General features: G+C 34.1%; 3 protein-coding genes across 3 annotated transcripts; 2 read left to right on the top strand and 1 right to left on the bottom strand.

Moving 5' to 3' along the window:
• Window positions 1-2,612: 2,612 nt before the first annotated feature.
• On the top strand, window positions 2,613-5,039 carry LOC104747720 (eukaryotic translation initiation factor 2 subunit gamma-like). The gene is made up of 7 exons (XM_010469403.3): window positions 2,613-2,767; window positions 2,991-3,125; window positions 3,234-3,402; window positions 3,482-3,584; window positions 3,674-3,901; window positions 3,998-4,216; window positions 4,299-5,039. The coding sequence occupies exons 2-7, from the start codon at window positions 3,017-3,019 to the stop codon at window positions 4,884-4,886; spliced, it is 1,416 nt and encodes a 471-aa protein (XP_010467705.1). The 5' UTR covers window positions 2,613-2,767; window positions 2,991-3,016; the 3' UTR covers window positions 4,887-5,039.
• Window positions 5,040-5,713: 674 nt separating this feature from the next.
• On the top strand, window positions 5,714-8,156 carry LOC104747719 (preprotein translocase subunit SCY1, chloroplastic). Its single transcript, XM_087487908.1, has 6 exons — window positions 5,714-6,021; window positions 6,215-6,372; window positions 6,458-7,143; window positions 7,227-7,440; window positions 7,536-7,699; window positions 7,806-8,156. The coding sequence occupies exons 1-6, from the start codon at window positions 5,816-5,818 to the stop codon at window positions 8,034-8,036; spliced, it is 1,659 nt and encodes a 552-aa protein (XP_087344034.1). The 5' UTR covers window positions 5,714-5,815; the 3' UTR covers window positions 8,037-8,156.
• A 136-nt stretch (window positions 8,157-8,292) lies between these two features.
• Window positions 8,293-11,930, bottom strand: LOC104747718 (putative alpha,alpha-trehalose-phosphate synthase [UDP-forming] 11). The gene is made up of 3 exons (XM_010469399.3): window positions 9,292-11,930; window positions 8,933-9,206; window positions 8,293-8,853 (listed from the first exon to the last, which is right to left on the bottom strand). The coding sequence occupies exons 1-3, from the start codon at window positions 11,271-11,273 to the stop codon at window positions 8,494-8,496; spliced, it is 2,616 nt and encodes an 871-aa protein (XP_010467701.1). The 5' UTR covers window positions 11,274-11,930; the 3' UTR covers window positions 8,293-8,493.
• Between the last annotated feature and the right edge of the window lie 7,118 nt (window positions 11,931-19,048).

Genomic DNA, 19,048 nt, shown 5'->3' with positions numbered 1-19,048 from the left:
CGCGACCCTTCGCTCCTTCACGGCTGTTCTTCGCCTAAAGACTACGAACTAAAGGCCGCGGGGGGGGACTACTGTTGGGGGTGGATCTACACCCCAAACAACAGGCCTGGCCCAGAAAAAGCCCATGATAAATCTCCAAAGGAAGGGAGGGTATTATGGTCTTTTCGTATAGACGAACCGACACGATTCCCTATAAAGGGAGACGTACGGTCCGCAAAACAGGGGATCGAGAAAAAGGAAAAGAATCGGGATAGCAAGTACGAAAGCTTCAGCTCGTCCAAGTGGAAATCTACAGTTTAGACTCAATAGCTCGGAGGATCGACGAGATAGCAACTCGTCGATTATTCTCGTTTATACTTGTAACTCGTTTAAGTCGAGTTGTAATCCATCCTTTTGTGTCTCGGCATCAATATAATAAAAGAGAACTTCGACCCTCCTTTGACCGAACTAAACAATTAGTCTAATTGTGACCGATCCGGACATCAACAATAAAGTTGTGGCACTAATAATAATATAATACAATCTTTTGAATATTTCGTCATGGGGTCGACACTAGAGAAAAAAATTATTATGCAACATAAAACGAAGTAACAAACAAGTGAACCTGGAAACATATCAATGTACTCCAACGATATATAACTAGAAAATTTCATCTAACAACAATATAGACTCGTCAGCCCCAATATAGACGTTAAGAAAGTAAACCTAAATTTACCACAGCTAATTTATTTACACAATTACACTCCTATAAAATTATAGATATACTACTTTTTTTTCAAGGATCAATATATACCAAAACCCCTATTAAACTATTTTTGTTTATTACAGAACTAAACGGGGGTGAAACTCTTAGGGGGGGGGGGTGTATTCAAACTAGGATTTTGGAGGATTTGTGATTTTTTAAAAAATCATCTGTTATTCAACTTAGGATTTTTAAATCACTTCTCAAATCTAATGTTATTCAATATGACATTAGTTAAAAATTATTCAAAATCACTCACAATCCCCTGTTATTCAATCAAGAAGTACCAAAACCCCTATTAGACCAACTTTGTCGGGACTTCTTAGCTTTTATTCTTAGGTTTAATCGGATTAAAAATTAATCAGAAATGACAATATTACTAAGAATAACTTCTTAACTAAGGGGTTTAAGGTTGTCCAAAAAAAAAACTAAGGGGTTTAAGAATCTCTAAGAAGCATCGACATGCTAAAAAATGGTTGGATGTACAGTTAATACTAATATAATCAAAAATGGTTAGTTTATACAAGTATACTATATAATATTTAACGAGAAATTAACAACACACGTTAAGCTATCTGAAAATAATAAACAAGTTACTAATTTTTGTAATTAAATTTTTTAAATTTAAGTCTCACCCGGTGATGAAAAAACTTCTTTCCATGATCTTTCTTCTAACTCCCTCACTATCTATATAAACCAACATATTTCAGGTCTATTATATACATCGTAAAGTCTTTTTCTCTGTTAGACTTAATTTTGAGAACGGTTGAAGAGATTGAACATGTTAAAAAAATTATTCAACCAATTTTCACCATTTGCATTGTAAATGTTGAAGAGGTTGGAAAAAAACTATTCAGCCCGTTCAACTCAAAAAGTTGGAAAAAAATAAACTAAGGGTGCAAATGGTTGCACAATTGAAAAGGTTGAAGGAGTTGAAAAAAATTATTCAACCAAGTTTCACCATTTGATTGGAAGAGGTTGAAGAAGTTGGAAAAATCTATTCAACCCATTCAACCTAAAAAGTTGAAAAAATAAACTAATTCTACAGCAAAAATATTCAACTTGTTCAACCACTATTTTGGAGATGAATGAGTTGAATATTTTCCAACTCAATTTTGTTCAACTCATTTTTCAATTTTAAGCAACCAAATGCAGCATAATACTACAACAAAAATCTTCAACTTGTTCAACCACTATTTTGGAGATGAATGAGTTGAATATCATTCAACCCAATTTTTTTTTAACACATTTTTTTAATTTTGTGCATCCATTTTGCAGCCTGAGACAATCTTCATCGAGGTAAAACAACAATAACTCTTTAGTTCTTTACATTTTAATTATCCTTACTCACAACTTTCTTTTGACGTAGTATAAGTTCTTTTTTTCTTTTTATTAGTTTGTTCTGTTACTGAAGCGGCTAAATTTGGCTGCCATATTTTTGCTTTTTTTTTTTACATTTTAATTGCTTTTTTGTTTTTTTACATTTTAATTGCTTTTTTTAATGGGTTTGTTTGTTTGTTTTGGGTTTAACAGGTGTGTGCGTGTTCGTGTTCTAACTCTCATTTGGATTTTTTTTGCTTTACTCAGGCAAGTCGTTCCATTACTCAAATTGTGCTAGAAAATAAAGAAACGATACCTTCAGGTCTGTTTGCTCTCCCCATCTCTCTCTGTCTCTCTTAAAAAAATTGTGCTATTTTGTGAATTATATTTGCAAAGGTTCTTACACAATTTTTCGTATTAAAAAAGGTAAATAAAACAATCAAAGTAGGAAAAAAAAAAGACAAATTTCGGAAATATATCTTCCTAGAAATCTAATCATAAATTCCTTTTTTGTTGACATATATTGAAAAAAAGGGTCAGCAAAAAAGACAAGAAAGAAAAAAAGATAAGCGTTACGAATTAAAACCCTACCTCTTGACTCTTGCCACCTTATCAAACCAAAAAAAAAAAAAAACTTCAACGGCAAGCTTCCTCCTCTGAAGGCTCTCCAAGAAAACTTGTTCAATCTACCTTTACCACCTTCAGGTTTGTGTTAATCGTTTCAAGATAACTCAAGTGAAAGAGATTGATACTTTTTAATTCGTTTCTTGATGATTGACAATCGAAACTATATCGTACGTAAACGGAACCCATAGTTGTGTAGAAACCCTAATTTCAACACCCCTTAGAAACGTGGTCTTGTGTTATTTTATTGGATCTAATCATCAACTAGTGCTAAGCTTGTGAATTTTGCTTTTGATTCCGGCAGTGTTTAGTTGGATAAAATCTGTCGCGATGTCGAAGAACAAGGGCTTAGCTGAACAAGATCTAGGTAAACTTGATGTAGCTCAGCTACATCCTCTCTCTCCTGAGGTCATCTCTCGTCAAGCCACCATTAATATTGGTAAGACACAAAAGCTTTTGTGTTTTGTTTTAAGTTTTATTGAGTTTTGATGTTAAAGAAACTGAGATGTGCATTGAAAGCTAAAGATATAATTGTGCTATCTCTCAGGAACCATTGGCCATGTCGCTCACGGGAAGTCGACAATTGTGAAAGCTATCTCCGGTGTGCACACTGTCAAATTTAAGAGTGAACTGGAGCGTAACATTACCATTAAACTTGGTTATGCAAATGCCAAGATTTACAAATGTGACAAGTGCCCTAGACCAGTGTGCTACAGGTGAGTTCTTGCTCTTCCTGTTTCAATCTTCTTCTGAGTTATGTAGCAACTTGGTAACATGTTATGATGTTAACTATAGGTCCTTTGGAAGTGGCAAAGAAGACACCCCAACTTGTGATGTCCCTGATCATGAGAAGTGCGAGATGAAACTACTGAGACATGTCTCATTTGTTGACTGCCCGGTAATAATGAGTTTTAACAATTCTCTGATTTCAAACCTTATATATAACCATATCCCCTATGTCAATGAGCTATCATGTGTTTTGATTAGGGACACGATGTTCTGATGGCAACAATGTTGAATGGAGCAGCGATCATGGATGGTGCTCTACTCATCATTGCTGCTAACGAGACCTGTCCGCAACCTCAAACTGCTGAGCATCTCGCTTCTGTTGATATGATGAACCTTAAAGATATCATAATCATTCAGAACAAGATTGATCTCATCCAAGAAATCGAGGCTGGGAAACAGAACGATGACATTCAGAGATTTATAACGGTTTGATTGATTTTTTCCCCCATTTCCTAATAAGAATATCTTGTTGTTGCATTTTCACTTCATCAGTTTGTTAAGTACTTTAAAACCTTGTTACAGAACACAAATGCGGAAGGTGCCCCTGTAGTTCCAGTCTCAGCACAAATGAAATATAACATCGATGTTTTGTGCGAGTACATTATCAAGAAGATTCCAATTCCTAAGAGGGATTTTGTGTCACCACCAAGAATGATTGTGGTTCGTTCTTTTGATGTCAACAAACCTGGCTCTGACTATGATGATATGAAAGGTGGAGTCGCTGGTGGAAGTATCCTCCAGGTATGCACTTTGATAAATGACTCAAGGTTGTTTTGGTTGAGACAATGTTGTTATATTTATGTCTCATTGCTTTTGTTTGCAGGGTGTTTTGAAAGTGGGGCATGTAATAGAGATTAGACCTGGAATCATTGGCAAAGATGAGGATAGAAACCCTAGATGCTGCAGTCCCATTTACACTCGTATAACTTCATTGTACGCGGAACAGAACGAGCTTCAGTTTGCTGTCCCTGGAGGTCTAATTGGAATTGGAACGAGCATGGACCCTATGCTTACGTGTGGTGATAGGTTGGTTGGTCAAGTCCTTGGTGAGATAGGCACTCTCCCTGATGTCTATGGTGAGCTTGAGGTGAGTTTCGAGCTTCTGCCTCGTCTCATTGGAGTGAAGACTAAGGAAACAGAGAATCAAATGATAGTGTCAAAGCTAACCAAGGGAGAGGTACTGATGTTGAATATTGGGTCGTTGTCTACTGGAGCTAAGGTAATCAGAAGAGTAAAGAAAGATATGATGAAAATCATGAAAGTGAAACTGACGGTACCTGTATGCACCAACGTGGGAGAGAAAGTGGCTATAAGCCGTCGTGTTGATAGGCATTGGCGTTTGATCGGTCGTGGTCAGATTGAGGCTGGAACCACCATTCCCATCATCCCTCCTACTCCGTCTTTTCCGTGATTATAATTGCAAATTCACAAACCAAACTTGCTTGTACTTTGTTGTCTCATTATCTTCTGAACTATCTTTAGACTGATCAATTGCTTCATCTCATGTTGTTAGATATTTTCTGTTATATATACAATTTTAATAGTCTTTGGATTTTGGGGATAAGTCTTTGGATGCATTTCTGTTTCCGTTTCCATTGCTAATGACTCTAAAAAAACTGTAGAAACTAAGGTTAACTGAACAATTCTTGCAAGGATTATTATGGTTCATTGTGGATACATTAGTTCAAAAAAACCTCATCTAGGGGGTGTATTCAAACCATGATTTTGAAGAATATGATGGGATTTAGGAAATTTAGAATTTTGATTGATTTTAGAAAAGTTTATATGATTTTCTGTAAAATTCTTTCAAATCCCAACTAAAACCATAAGATTTGGATTTCTGTATTTTTAACTAAACAAATCTTCCAGAATCCTAAAAATTATTAAAATCCTAATCCACAAAACTGTTTTGAATAACAGTAGATTTTAAATCATCAGTTCAATAACAAATGCTTTTATTGGATTTTAAAATAGATTTTTAAATCATCAGTTCAATAACAGTGGATTTTAATAGATTTTTTAAAATCCATGATTGAATAACATAGAATTTGTAAATTTCACACAAATCACTTAAAATGTCAAGTTGGATACACCCCCAAGGTTAACTGAACAATTCTTGCAAGGATTATTATGGTTCATTGTGGATACGTTAGTTCAAAAAAACCTCAAGACATGAAAGATTGATTTTGCAAAAATGTATTGGGCCTAAAAGGCCTGGACCTTGCTCATAAGGAAGATAGAAAAAAAACATAAAACTCCGAAAGAAAGAAAAAGAATAATGGAATAGAAAAGAAAAAGAAGAAATCGTTCTTGTGGAGAAGGAGAAGAAGAAGGATAAGGATGATAACGGTAAGCGAAGTATCCTCTTACTCTTCTTCTTCTTCTTCAAACTTGGCTTCTCTTTCTCGTCGTCTCAACTACAAGTCATCTTCGAGACTCCTCCGAAGCTCTTCTCTTTACAGACCTAGCTTCTCTGTTTCGCCAAAGACCAGACACACTTGTAAAGCCAAATCATGGAATCTTGGTCTTGTTATCAACTCTAGAAGGTACTTCTTATTTCAGATTTCAATCTTTACATCAGATGGGTTCTATTATAAATCGATAATGCGACTAAAAGTTCGAAACTTTTCATGTGAATTTCTCTAGAATTGTACTGATGAATGGATAAGAAGTTGAAGTGCTGATGTTTTGTCATTTTTTACTGTTGCATTGTTTGATGATTGGAGTTGATGTTTTCAGCTCTGAGGCTTCTGTTTTTGATCCTTTGGGCATCAATCCAGATGAGAAATCTGGTTTGAGTAGCATTTGGGAAAGCTTTTCGAGTCTTTTGTCTCCATCATTTGAGAGCTCATCCGGTAGCAAACGAGATAAGCCGTCTTCAGGCCGGGGTGTGGCAGGTCTGTTTTACCTTATATGCATTTGCTTATTGTGTGGTTTAGCATGTTATTGATGATCAGGTGTTTACACTCTTTGAATCATCAGCTGCTATTGAGGACAGTTCCATTGATTTTGGAGATTTCTTCAAGGGTCCATTACCAGGGAAGTTTTTGAAGCTTCTTGGGTTCTTAGCTCTCTCTCGGCTTGGGATATACATACCACTCGGTGGGGTTAATAGAGAAGCTTTTGTTGGAAACTTGGATCAGAATAGCATTTTGAGCACTTTGGATACATTTTCTGGAGGAGGCATTGGTAGACTTGGTATATGTTCTCTTGGGATTGTCCCTTTCATCAACGCGCAGATTGTGTTTCAGCTTCTTGCTCAAGTCTATCCAAAGTTGCAAGATCTTCAGAAAAAAGAAGGTGAAGCTGGTAGAAAAAAGATTCTTCAGTACACTAGATATGCTTCAGTCGGTTTTGCAATAGTACAAGCAATAGGACAAGTGTTTTATCTTCGTCCTTACGTTAATGACTTCAGCACGGAATGGGTTGTTTCTTCTGTCACGTTATTGACGCTTGGCTCTGTTCTCACTACATATATTGGAGAGAGAATCTCTGATCTGAAACTTGGAAACGGCACTTCCCTTTTGATTTTCACAAGTATTATCTCTTACTTGCCTGCATCGTTTGGTAGAACAGCAGCAGAGGCCTTACAGGAAGGAAACTATACTGGTCTTGGCACCATCGTTGTTTCATTTCTCCTCTTGGTACTTGGGATTGTATATGTTCAGGTACTATACCAAAATTTTGTTCCTTTTAGTGGATCTAAGAAGTTTTGTATGGTTAGATAGTCTAACAAGCAAAGTTTTTTCAGGAAGCAGAGAGGAAGATTCCGCTCAATTATGCCTCGAGATACACCAGCAAAGCCGGGGGGCTTCAGAAATCTGCTTATCTTCCATTCAAGGTCAATAGTGCTGGAGTGATGCCTATCATATTCTCCACATCATCTCTTGCTCTTCCGGCTACTCTAGCACGATTCACCGGGATATCTGCTCTGAAGAATGTTGCTTTTACTTTAACCCCTGGAGGTAAGTTTTGCCTAATACACACCGACGAAGATGACTTAGTCCTATGAAACTTTTTATATAGAGAGATCTAAAGACACATTCATAAACTATTGCAGGTTCTTTCTATCTTTCAACCAATATACTTCTCATAGCTTTCTTCAACTACTACTATACTTTCTTGCAACTTGACCCGGACGATGTGAGTGAACAATTAAAACGCCAAGGTGCATCAATCCCTCTAGTCCGACCTGGTAAAAGCACTGCTCTCTTCATCAAAACTGTAAGATCCTCCTCTTTCCTTCCTCAACTTCTTCAAACTACTCATACGTAGGTGTATTATTATTAATCTATTGTCTGAATTTCCCTTGCTCTGATTGCAATATCAGGTCCTTGGTCGGATATCGGTTCTTGGTTCTGCTTTTCTGGCTGTTCTAGCTGCCGGTCCCGCTGTAGTCGAACAGATCACTCACTTGACAGCATTCAGAGGATTTGCAGGCACTTCTGTTCTGATCCTTGTCGGGTGTGCGACAGATACTGCAAGAAAAGTTCAAGCAGAGATTATCTCCCAAAAATACAAGAACATTGAGTTTTACGAGCTTGACAAGTATGATCCATGAACTGGTACGTTCTGTTTTATATCTGATACCATCGAATTAAGTTACTGTGTTCTCTTGTCATGGATTGAAAACTTTGTAACAAATGTTTTGATTAGTATATATAATGCACTTTTGCTGGCCTCTCTTTGACAACAAAGAAAAGTGAAAACCTAAACCTAAGTCATCATTTTTCTTGGAAACTGACAAATGTTAGGACTTCAATGAGAAGAAACACGAAACTGTCTTTCCCAAATCTCAATCTGAAACAAGAAACAAATTGAAATGAATTCATATTATATCTATTTCTTTTTCTATGTATAAGCATCTCACATGGGGACAAAGTAACCGAAATGACCAGTTCAAGATACTCTGTACAAAAAGGCATATAACAAACCCTAGAACCCTTTCATGTGACCTGAACCTTCAAATCCTACAATCTTTTAATATCACAACAACATAAAATCTAAACCAAACCCTTTCAAAGATCTATGCTTTCATTTCGACATTGTCCCATAGGCTGTTGAAAAGTGAACTTCTTCTGTTTTTGCTGTTGCTCATGCTTTGACCCATCTGAAGCTGCGGCCAACCATTCAAGCATTGTAATAACACTTGGGGTATCATCGAGATAGTACTTGGCCTTGCTCGGTTTCTGACCAACTGTGCACGCAAAGACCTCTGCGAGACCAATAGAGGAAACATCTTGGTGCTTTACTATGCTATCGAACATGTCTTCATCAGACCGGTCATCGCCAATGCACAACAAAAAGTCTGGTCTCTTCCCTTTGCTGTTCCTAATCGTTGCTATCAAATGCTCCACCACCTTTCCTTTGCTTACTCCCTGAAAACCAAATTCACGTTACAATGATGACCGTAATGGCAATTTCAACCAAGTAAATTTCATAGTAGTTTGTATATACCTGAGGTTTAACTTCTACGATATGCTGGCCTCTCTTGACAACAACAGGCTCATTGGTGAGCACGCTCTCTAGATGATCAAGAAGCTCTTTAGCTTGCCAGGAACCAAATGAATGGTCAGCTTCTTGGTGATGCCACACCATAGCACTCTCTTTCTCTTCTATGAATGATCCATCAGTCGCTTCCATATAGTGGTTCATCACTGGTTTAGCAATCTTCTTCCAGCTTAAATCCGCAGGCAGTTCACTTGTCTCCCATGGGGAATCAGAGTTCCATCTGTGATTACAGAATCAAAAGGACAACAGTATTAGCTTTACACAAATGAGAGAGATGATACAAAAGGGAAGGGTTTTAGCAGTACCTAGTGAAATAACCATGTTCAGCTGAGATACCGAGATTCGGGCAGGAATCGAACCATTTGCTGAGAGGGTCCTTACCTCGACCACTAACGATAAAAACTAGATTGTTGGGGTCGTCACATAAGCGATTGAGAAGCGAGATGAGACCATCACTAGGCTTTTTATCCAGAGTATCCTGATCCATCATGGTCCCATCATAGTCCAATAGGATCAACCTACTGCTTGTTTTCTTATATGCAGGGACTATGGTTTCAACACAGAGTTTTCTGAAGTTTGGATCTAACGCAACAACTTTGAAAAAAAGACCGAATCCAACTCCCCAGAATCTCTTGTTGAAATGATCCTTGCACGCCCTTTGAAGATCTTGGTCATAACTCCTCGCCCAATAGGCCACATTGTGAGAGCTTATGTACTTGTGATGCTTCTGGTGGCGCAGATTTTTCTCTTTGTCCGACATCGTCATGGCAGAGCTCATAGCGTCAGTGACTGCATCGATGTTCCACGGATTCACACGGATGGCGCCACTCAAAGATGGAGAACATCCAATGAACTCAGAAACAATAATAACACTCTTCCTAACATCATCCTCCCCAAAACCTAAAGCAGCATCCAAAACAGGGCTCCCTTGCCTAGTCACTGTGTACTTGTAAGGCACCAAATTCATCCCATCTCTCACAGCATTCACCACAACACACTCTGAGATAGCATAGTAAGCGACTTTATCCAAAGTACTAACAGGTCCATTGACAAACACAATAGGCTTATAACCACCAGGTCTCCCAAACTTAGCATTGATCTCATCAGCAATCAGATTGATCTGTTTCTCAACATCTTGAACATCTTTACCTGAACTCCGAGCAGGATTAGTAATCTGCACAAGAACCACCTTCCCACGAAGCTCTGCGTTCTGTTCAAGAAGCTGACCCATCGCCCAGAACTTCAAGCTAATACCTTTGAACATATCCAAATCATCCACACCCAACATCACAGTGTTCCCCTTGAACCTTTCTCTCAACCCCTTCACTTTCTCTGCAGTTTCTTCTGAAGCCTTTATAGATTCAATCTGCCCCATATGGATCCCAACCGGCAAAATCTTGATACTCACCGTTCTTCCAAAATACTCAAGACCAATGTAGCCTCTTTTAGATTCGTAATCAAGACCAAGCATCCTACTACAACAAGACAAGAAATGCCTAGCGTAATCGAATGTGTGGAATCCAACCAAGTCACAATTGAGAAACCCTTTGAGAATCTCATCTCTCACAGGAAGAGTACGGTAAATCTCAGAGGAAGGAAAGGGGCTGTGAAGGAAAATACCAAGCTTGATCCTGTGAAACCTGTTCCTCAAAAAAGTGGGCAAGATCATGAGATGGTAATCATGAATCCAGACGTAATCATCATCAGGGTTAAGCACCTCGAAGATCTTATCAGCAAAGATCTTGTTAACGGTGGTGTACGCTCTCCAATTAGATCGATCAAAGAGAGAGCCTTGAGCTTGCGTCATAGGGAGGAGATAGTGAAAGATAGGCCAGAGGTAGTGTTTACAGAAACCATGATAATACTTGCTGAGCAAGTCACTAGGCAAGAAAGTAGGAACGCACTGAAACTTGTCAAGCAACAACTGAGAGACGTCTTCTTGCTCGGATGGCAAAACGTCGGCGTTTAAAGATCCGACGTAGACGACCTCCGTCTCCGGGGGAAACCCGTCTTTGAGCTGTAAGTAGAGACTGTCATTGTCGAATTCGAAACACCACCTGTTCGACGAAATGTCTCTGTGAGCACGAATCGGGAGCTGATTCGAAACCACGATCCGTTTCGGCTTTGTAACCCACGCGCCGCCGCTAGAATCGTTGTTTCCGTCTCCGTCGTCGGTTTCGAGACCGGAAAGCTTCGTTACGGCATTAGGGATCCGATGCCGACCCATGATCCGATAGTCATCAGATGAAACCAGACTAAGCTGGTCTTTCCAAGATTCCGGCGACATCACGAGACAAAAAAAATCAAAACTTTAAAAGTGGGTAAATCAAGAAATCAAGTTTTCAAGAGTTTGGTTTTTCAGATTTCATAAGAAAACGCGTAGTTACGAACAAGAAGAACGAAGAAGAAGAAGAGAGCGTCCACCATATTGTGGAATTTAAGAAGGAAGAAAAAACGGAAATTTTTTTCGGTGAGGATAAGAACGAAACCAAAGAGGAAAATTAAATTAAATCAAAACTATTTGGACGGTCAAGATTTTCTCGAGATGGATATGATTGGTTAATGTGAACCGTTAGATGAGCGCGTGTGGTTTACTCGAACCGACTTGTCTTTTTTAAAAAAGGAAATAAATCTTTAAAAGATAATTAACCCTAATTACTGTGATTAGTTTGCTCTTAGCTGTTACTTCTCTTTTTTTTTTTCTTAACCTAAATGGGAAATAAATATTTTACAGCTATTATATTTCCATATACTATATGTTATCTCCAAAAATCTTATTGCTGACGTGGAGAAGATTGGAGAAAAGCTGGCTCAGTCCATCAAAAAACCTTAAAACTTAAGGGAAAAAAATATGTATTTTTGAGGAATTTGGAAAAAAAAAAGAAAGTGATATTTCTATATTTTAATATTAATTGCTAATTGTAAGTAGTAAGTATTTATTAAAAAAAAAGGAAGAGGATTAAGTGAATCTAGAAAAATTGATTTTCTTTTACAAGCTGTCTTATCATTTTAAAATTGTGTTACCAAAAGTATTCTTTTAGCATATTCTAAATATTATCCCAATGGTTACTCAAAGATTAACCACCATTTTATTGTAGAAACTAGAAAGGAAGATACCAAAAAAAAAAAAAATTGTGGTACACCAAATCTTGTTTTTGGTAAGTACTGCTATTAAGAGTAACAAATTATGCTCATCACCCCAACCATATTGTATAACTTTCACATAATTTCATCATATCTATCCACAGAAATTTAAAAAAAAAAAAAAAAAAATTATGGTAGGTGGATAGTGAAAAGCCACGTGGCAAACATGTAGAAGAAACGTGGCGTGTTAGGGTGGGAAGAGAAAAGAAAAGTCACGGAGGCGCATGTGCGACTTTTTTGCTGACTTGGCAATTTTTTCACTTTCGCCATCAACGGCAGCTATGTCACCCATTCAAATTATGACACGTCATCCGTTCCCTTCCCCCAGAAACGTTTCAAACTTTTTTTCCGTTTTCATCTTCTTCGTTTCAAACTGTATAAACATGGACGGCGGATTTCAAATTGTGACACGTGGCGTCATCTCAAAGGAACCAATTTTAGTGCTTTACATCTTATTATACCTTTTTCCCTATTTTCTTCTAATGGTACAGTGTGTTTCATCTAAAATTCAAATAATCTCTCCTAACTTTTTAACTAACCTCTAAACTAAACTCGTAATTATATAATAAGATATACGTATATATATGTCAGAATTTACTAATTTTTCAAATTTGAAAAAAAAAATTTGATTGGAGAAAATTATCAGCTAGATATTTCACACATAGGTTTTGAAATTTTTTTTGGTTTTGAATGTGTTAAGAAACAATTATAGGCCTTCTATTTCACAAAAAAAACTATCAATCTAATAATATGTGTGTGAGTTGTAAATGATAAAACAGTATAAATTTGACAGTGAATACTATGTAAATAATACTAAAATCAAGTTATAATTCATGCATGTTTAAATTGGATAATATCATAAATGATAAAAGCGGTCCAAATTTGATGGTAATTAGTAATTACTATTTAACTAATGTCAAAATCATGTTAGTAATTAACTCATGTTTAAATTGGATAATATGCATGTGAGTGTGAGTTTAAATGATCAAACAATACAAATTTGACAGTGAATACTATGTAGATATAAACCCAAAAAAAAAAGAATACTATATAAATAATGTCATAAGTTGGATAATATGTGTGTGAGTTATAAATGATAGAACAGTCCAAATTTAGCGGTGATTACTATGTAACTAATGCCAAAATCATGCTATAATTCAAATTCTAATTTGATAAAGAGTTATAAAAGACAAAAAATCCAAATTTAGCGGTGATTATTATGTCTAGAAATCATGTTATAATTTAAGTTTAAATTGAATAATATATGCGTTAGTTATGTGCTATGATTTTATTGGTTTCAGTTACATATATTTATTAAAATACAAAAAAATAGTCAAAAGATTTTTTTTAAAATTAAGTTTGAACTCTTTTTTAGTTATTTTAAATTTTAATAAAATGACAGCTCCAAACTACTTAAGATGCCATTACGGGCATTACCTATTATTTTTAAAATAATTAAAGTGATAATTTTTTTTTTGGAGCTATCATTTTTAGTTATCTTTAAAGTTTAAACACACAAAAATAAAAAGAAAAATAATGTAGTAAGAACTTATAGAATTTTGTTCTCTCCAACTTTATTATATATATGATATATATAGAACTTAAAAAAATAAAAACAAAAAGGTGTTAACAAGAGCCGACAGAATATAGAAAAATAGCAACAAGCAATAAAAAAACGAAATAAACGTAGACAACAACAGAAAAAAAAAAAAAAAATACCAAATAATTTTGGATAAATTTAAGAGAAATTCCTTTAAATACCACTAAAAATTTTTTTTTTTCCAAAAATACCATATTTTAGTTTTTTCCAAAAATACCACAAAAGTTTTTTTTCCAAAATTACCACTAACACAAAAAATTGAATTTTAAGAATGTAGAATTTTTTTTTTATGTTTGGGTTAACAAATTTAGTTTTAGGGTTTAGTTTTTAGGGGTAGGGTTTAGTATTTATAATTTAGAAATTAGTTTTTAGTATTAGAATTTTAGTTCAATTATGTGGTATTTTTGGAAAAAAATATATTTTAGTGGTAATTTAGAAAAAAAACTAAATTGTGGTATTTTTGGAATAAAAACCTATTTTAATGGTATTTATGACAATTGCCCTAAATTTAAACAACAAAATAGCAATCAGTATTTTTCAAATAAATGGCAGCTTCATCGACAATATGGAAAACGTTTTTTAAACACAATACAATCTAGTAAATCTGATGATGAAATTGTGTAGTTAATAGCTTTGTTTCTCTTATTATTTCGTTTTTTTTTTTTTACATATTTCTTTCAACTTTTAGAAAGAAAAAAAAAAAGATTATTGTTTCAAATGCTTAGGACAAGAAGATAAGAGCGTGTTTGTGGGAGAAAGAAAAAAAGAGAGAGAGAGAGTTATCCAAATTCCAGAAAAACACATATTGTCTTTGTGGGACCTGATCTGATCAGCCACGTTGTCGAAAAGATTTCATTGGGTCCCACTTTATCTATAGCTCTTGAGATAGTTTTTTAATTTTATATTATTCTCCTTTTTACTTTTTTGTTTGTTTTTATTTTGAATATCCCTTTTTTGACTCTTCTTTTTTCATTTAAATATGTCTATTTTTTAATTTTATCTTTTTGTTAAATTCGTAGAAACACATATAAGTAAGCAATTTGATCGTAGCCGCCGGAGTTTTTTTGCATGCGAAGTTGGGTAGATATATACTACTCAAAGAAACTATGGGTCCCGTTAAATTGCTTACGTGACACTCTCATTTACAAAATACACTAATGTCTAATGGTAAAATTATAGTAATTTATACTATCAACAAATTAAAATTCTAAAACCAAAAACAGCAAATGTTATCGTTATACATCAAAATATTATTTCCTTAGTTTTTGTATTCATTAAAAATATTAAAACGAGCTACATATATGATACTATATACTATTATATAGGCGTACAACACTTATTAAACAACGGTATTGAGAAGAAACTACAATTATCATACGTTCATACTTTTGATCCATGGTATGGATAAATTTGTAAATTTTTATATCGATGTATGAACAAAAAAAAATTTAGGTTTTCTTTTTTACCTTCTCAGCTAATTCAAGATAAAAACTTTACAAATATCTTTTGCTAATATTTCTTACTTGTATTACACTGAAAATAATATGATAGTGTAACAATCAATTCGATGAATTATGTAAGTAATAGTATATAATACTGGTACGTTATCAAAGCTTAGATCCTTATTTCGAATTTTCATTTAAGAGGGGTTTAAGTAATGGGAATTAATTATGGTAGTAACCAAACAAAATCTTTATTTTCTGCAGCAAAGGTATCAATGCGAGGAAGAAGATCAAACACGTAAATAAAAAGAGGATTTTAAATGAAAAAATTGGATTCCAAACGTGGCAAGTGATAATACCACCAATGGATAGGGTCGAAAGTTATAGATTTCATTTATTAAGTTTCATTTATCCACTAACATAGGCCTGGGCATTCGGTTAACCATTCGGTTTCGGTTCGTTGTATTCGGTTTCGGTTATTTTGGATATAGTAATATAGTAACCATTTGGATATTTCTGAAATTTCGGTTCGGTTCGGTTCGGTTTCTTTCGGTTCGGTTTCGGTTTGGTTATTTAAATAAATAACCATAACTAACATAAATTATATTAACATTAACCAAATAAACCAAATATAACCAAAACTAACCGAATATAACCAAAATTAACCAAATATACAATAACAAAAATACAAAAAAGGGAAAAATATGGATTCAATTTTACAAAATAGTATTTAACTTTGTAAATTCAAAATAATAACATTTACATATATTGATTATTTAAAATATTTAATTGTTTTGAATCTAGAAATAATTTATATTTTAAGTTTATTTTATAGTTTTGCATAATATTAAGTATATAATATTTGATATCTTCTAGGTTTTCGGATATTTCGGTTAACCATTTAATTGTCGGTTCGGTTCGGTTCGGTTTCAGTTAGTTTGGATATAGATTTTTACTAACCATTCGGGTATTTGAAGAATTTCGGTTCGGTTCGGTTTGGTTTTTTTCGGTTCGGTTTCGGTCGGTTATTTGGTTATCGGTTATTTTGCCCAGCCCTACACTAATAGGTGAGTCCATCGGTTTTGGTCAGCCAATCAATGATAATATATATACTTTGGCAAACCCCATTTACGAATTACTATTTTAAAATTTTATAAAACTCTTAAAGAGATTTTCTTGTTGACTTATGGAGATTTTAATTTTCTACTTTATCCCCTTGTTTATACGATTTAACTTTTGTATAAATAATGGGATTGTAGTTTGTACGTACGTTCCATTTTAGATAATACTATTGTATGAGAATCGAAACAAAATTTACGTGCATGTATTATGTGTAGTCAAGATAACCCCAACAACTATAGTCAATGAAACCCGAACGTACGTAAATTTGACGATATTTTTATCAAGTCCAAGTTTGACAATGTTTATACATTAATCAACTGTTTTAGCTCATTTCGTAACAGCACTGAGTCTTTCTTTATTAAGTTATCCGTCGAAGAAGCATTGTTTGTTTGTTTTTTCTTTCCGGATAACAAAATGTAATAAGTTTTTGGTCCATAGTCTTTTTTTGGACCGGCATGCTTATAATAAACGATTAATTCTGTCTAATTAACATCAAAACTCGAATTCGTAATCTTGAAAGCGCAGTAGTACTACTAGTCCGTTTAGAAGGCTCATCAGTTCACCGTTAGAACTGCATATGTTGGATTGAGATAGATTGTTCTTTAAAATGCTTTTGTGTCTATTACCAACGGTTGGTATCTACTATCTAAACCAAAGAAAATAATATAAAACTGAAGTATGAAACTGTTTGGATCTTTTCATTATAAAAGGAAGTGGTCAATGTTTCATTAAAATAGTTTTGAATAATATATTGACAAAGATTTTATTTGGTTACTACCATTATGGCATTATCTAATAGTAATAAATCGAAAGAATGATCCACCAACTCAAAATAGATTTTCAAAATTTGAAAGATCACCAAATTAAATCAAAAGACGAATTATGACTCTTTTACAACTAAATACGACTGGTAACCCAAACCTTAAGTAGAGACAAAGCCTTACACTTTTCAAAAATATATAGTCAATACACAATTTATTTAGAGTATAAAACCTGGAATTCAAACATCAAACTATATAATACAAATAAGTGGATAAGTATGTCCAATTAAGACTACGAATACACGTTCACGTGATCTGAACAGATAGGTGAACTAGCATTAAATCGTAGATAAAAATATTTTGTTCATATGAAATATACAGTTTCATTTACATTAGGTATGTCAAGTAAACTTTTGTTCCAAGGCATGCAATTAGATATAGAGGATAAGATTGTTGATAAACCATATTATATATAAAACGAGACGTATATGTGTTTCTAGAAGAATATCTAGAATGAGGGGGAAAAAAAGAAGAATATCTAGAAATGGATTTGCGTCTGAAATACTATAATGCTTTTATCATCATCACCTTTTTGTTTTTAATTTCTTCTTCATTCTCTATTTTGATTAATGCTTAATTATGTGATCGAGAATATTTTTATAACTCGGCGAAAATGATCAAGAAAAATAAAATAAAATATTATTCATTTATAAAAATAAAATAAAAACAAGATAATTCGAGCTTTATAGGGAAGGGACAAAAATGATAAAGAAAAATAGAAAATGTTCACAAAGTGCCAGCTACATATGGACATAAAAGCAGCATCGTTCCACGAAAATAAAACCTTATTCAGATTTTTTTTTCAAATTATCTTTTAACGAGAAATAAACGATCATAGAGATATATTGTCACGAAATATAAGCACCCAAAAAAAAAAGGAATAAAAAGAAAACCAATGAACGAAGGAATGACTCATTCTCAACCACAAAATAGGAAGCATGACTCATTCATTCTTGTATGTTACTCCAAAAGTTTTGCCTTAAGAATAAGATAAAATGTATCATTCTAGTAATTTATTTTTATTTTTTTACTCGATATAAAAAAACGTTACTGTATTTGATTTTGTGAAGAACATTCTGATGAAGAGAAATTTTCACGTGATTCAAAACATTTATTATATTCATTGAACCAAAACCTTTATAGCTGTTGACAAAAAGAACATTTTATATCTTATCCTTTGATTATAAATTTCTCATGTTCTTTTGATAATCATTTCAAACATTTAGCGTCATCCTCTCAAAAATTATAGCACTCATAATGTTTTTTCCCAACAATAAAAATTCCCAAAAGAAAACATTTGTCACCATCTATAATACCATATATAATTCAACTACGGATAATGTGAATTTACTAGTATTTTGTCTATTTTTCATTGTTATAGGGGTTAGCAGCAGTTTGCATCAATAACTTTTGTATGATGGTCCTACAATATCTCTTAGGAAAAAATCAATGTGAAAACAACTATAGCTGATATTTATATATTTAGTGGGCCGGATTTAATTGGGTTCATACACGTTATTTTTCGAATACCAAAATAAAAACAACTACAAATTAGCTTTTTCTGTGTGTTTTTTTTGTTTGGGTTGGCTTGACCAAAGATGTCGGTTTTCTAGGGTTTTCTCCTACTAAATTATGATTAATATACTAAATTCAATGTGTGACTATTGTTGCATCATTCCATGTCGGCTGAAATTGAAAGTGGCATCTTAAATTTGCCGTATTATCTCTAGACAATCCCATGTGAAATGTTTTTTACATTGTTTGTTTAGAAAATTTTATTCAAAAGTTTTATCAACCTTCAAGCTTTTGCGATTGAGTAATCATATTTTTCTTAAGAGACTCACGGTTTGTTGCCAAAAAGAAAAGGACTCACGGTTTGATATTTTTCTAAGTAACTAACGGTTTGATAATTTTCTAAGTAACTTTGGAAAAG

Source organism: Camelina sativa, chromosome 15, assembly GCF_030686135.1.
Source record: "Camelina sativa cultivar CO46 ecotype springtype chromosome 15, ASM3068613v1".
In the NCBI taxonomy this organism is placed as follows: domain Eukaryota; kingdom Viridiplantae; phylum Streptophyta; class Magnoliopsida; order Brassicales; family Brassicaceae; genus Camelina; species Camelina sativa.
The sequence above is the reverse complement of the archived record's forward strand: the minus strand, read 5'-3'. Positions and strand labels throughout refer to the sequence as shown.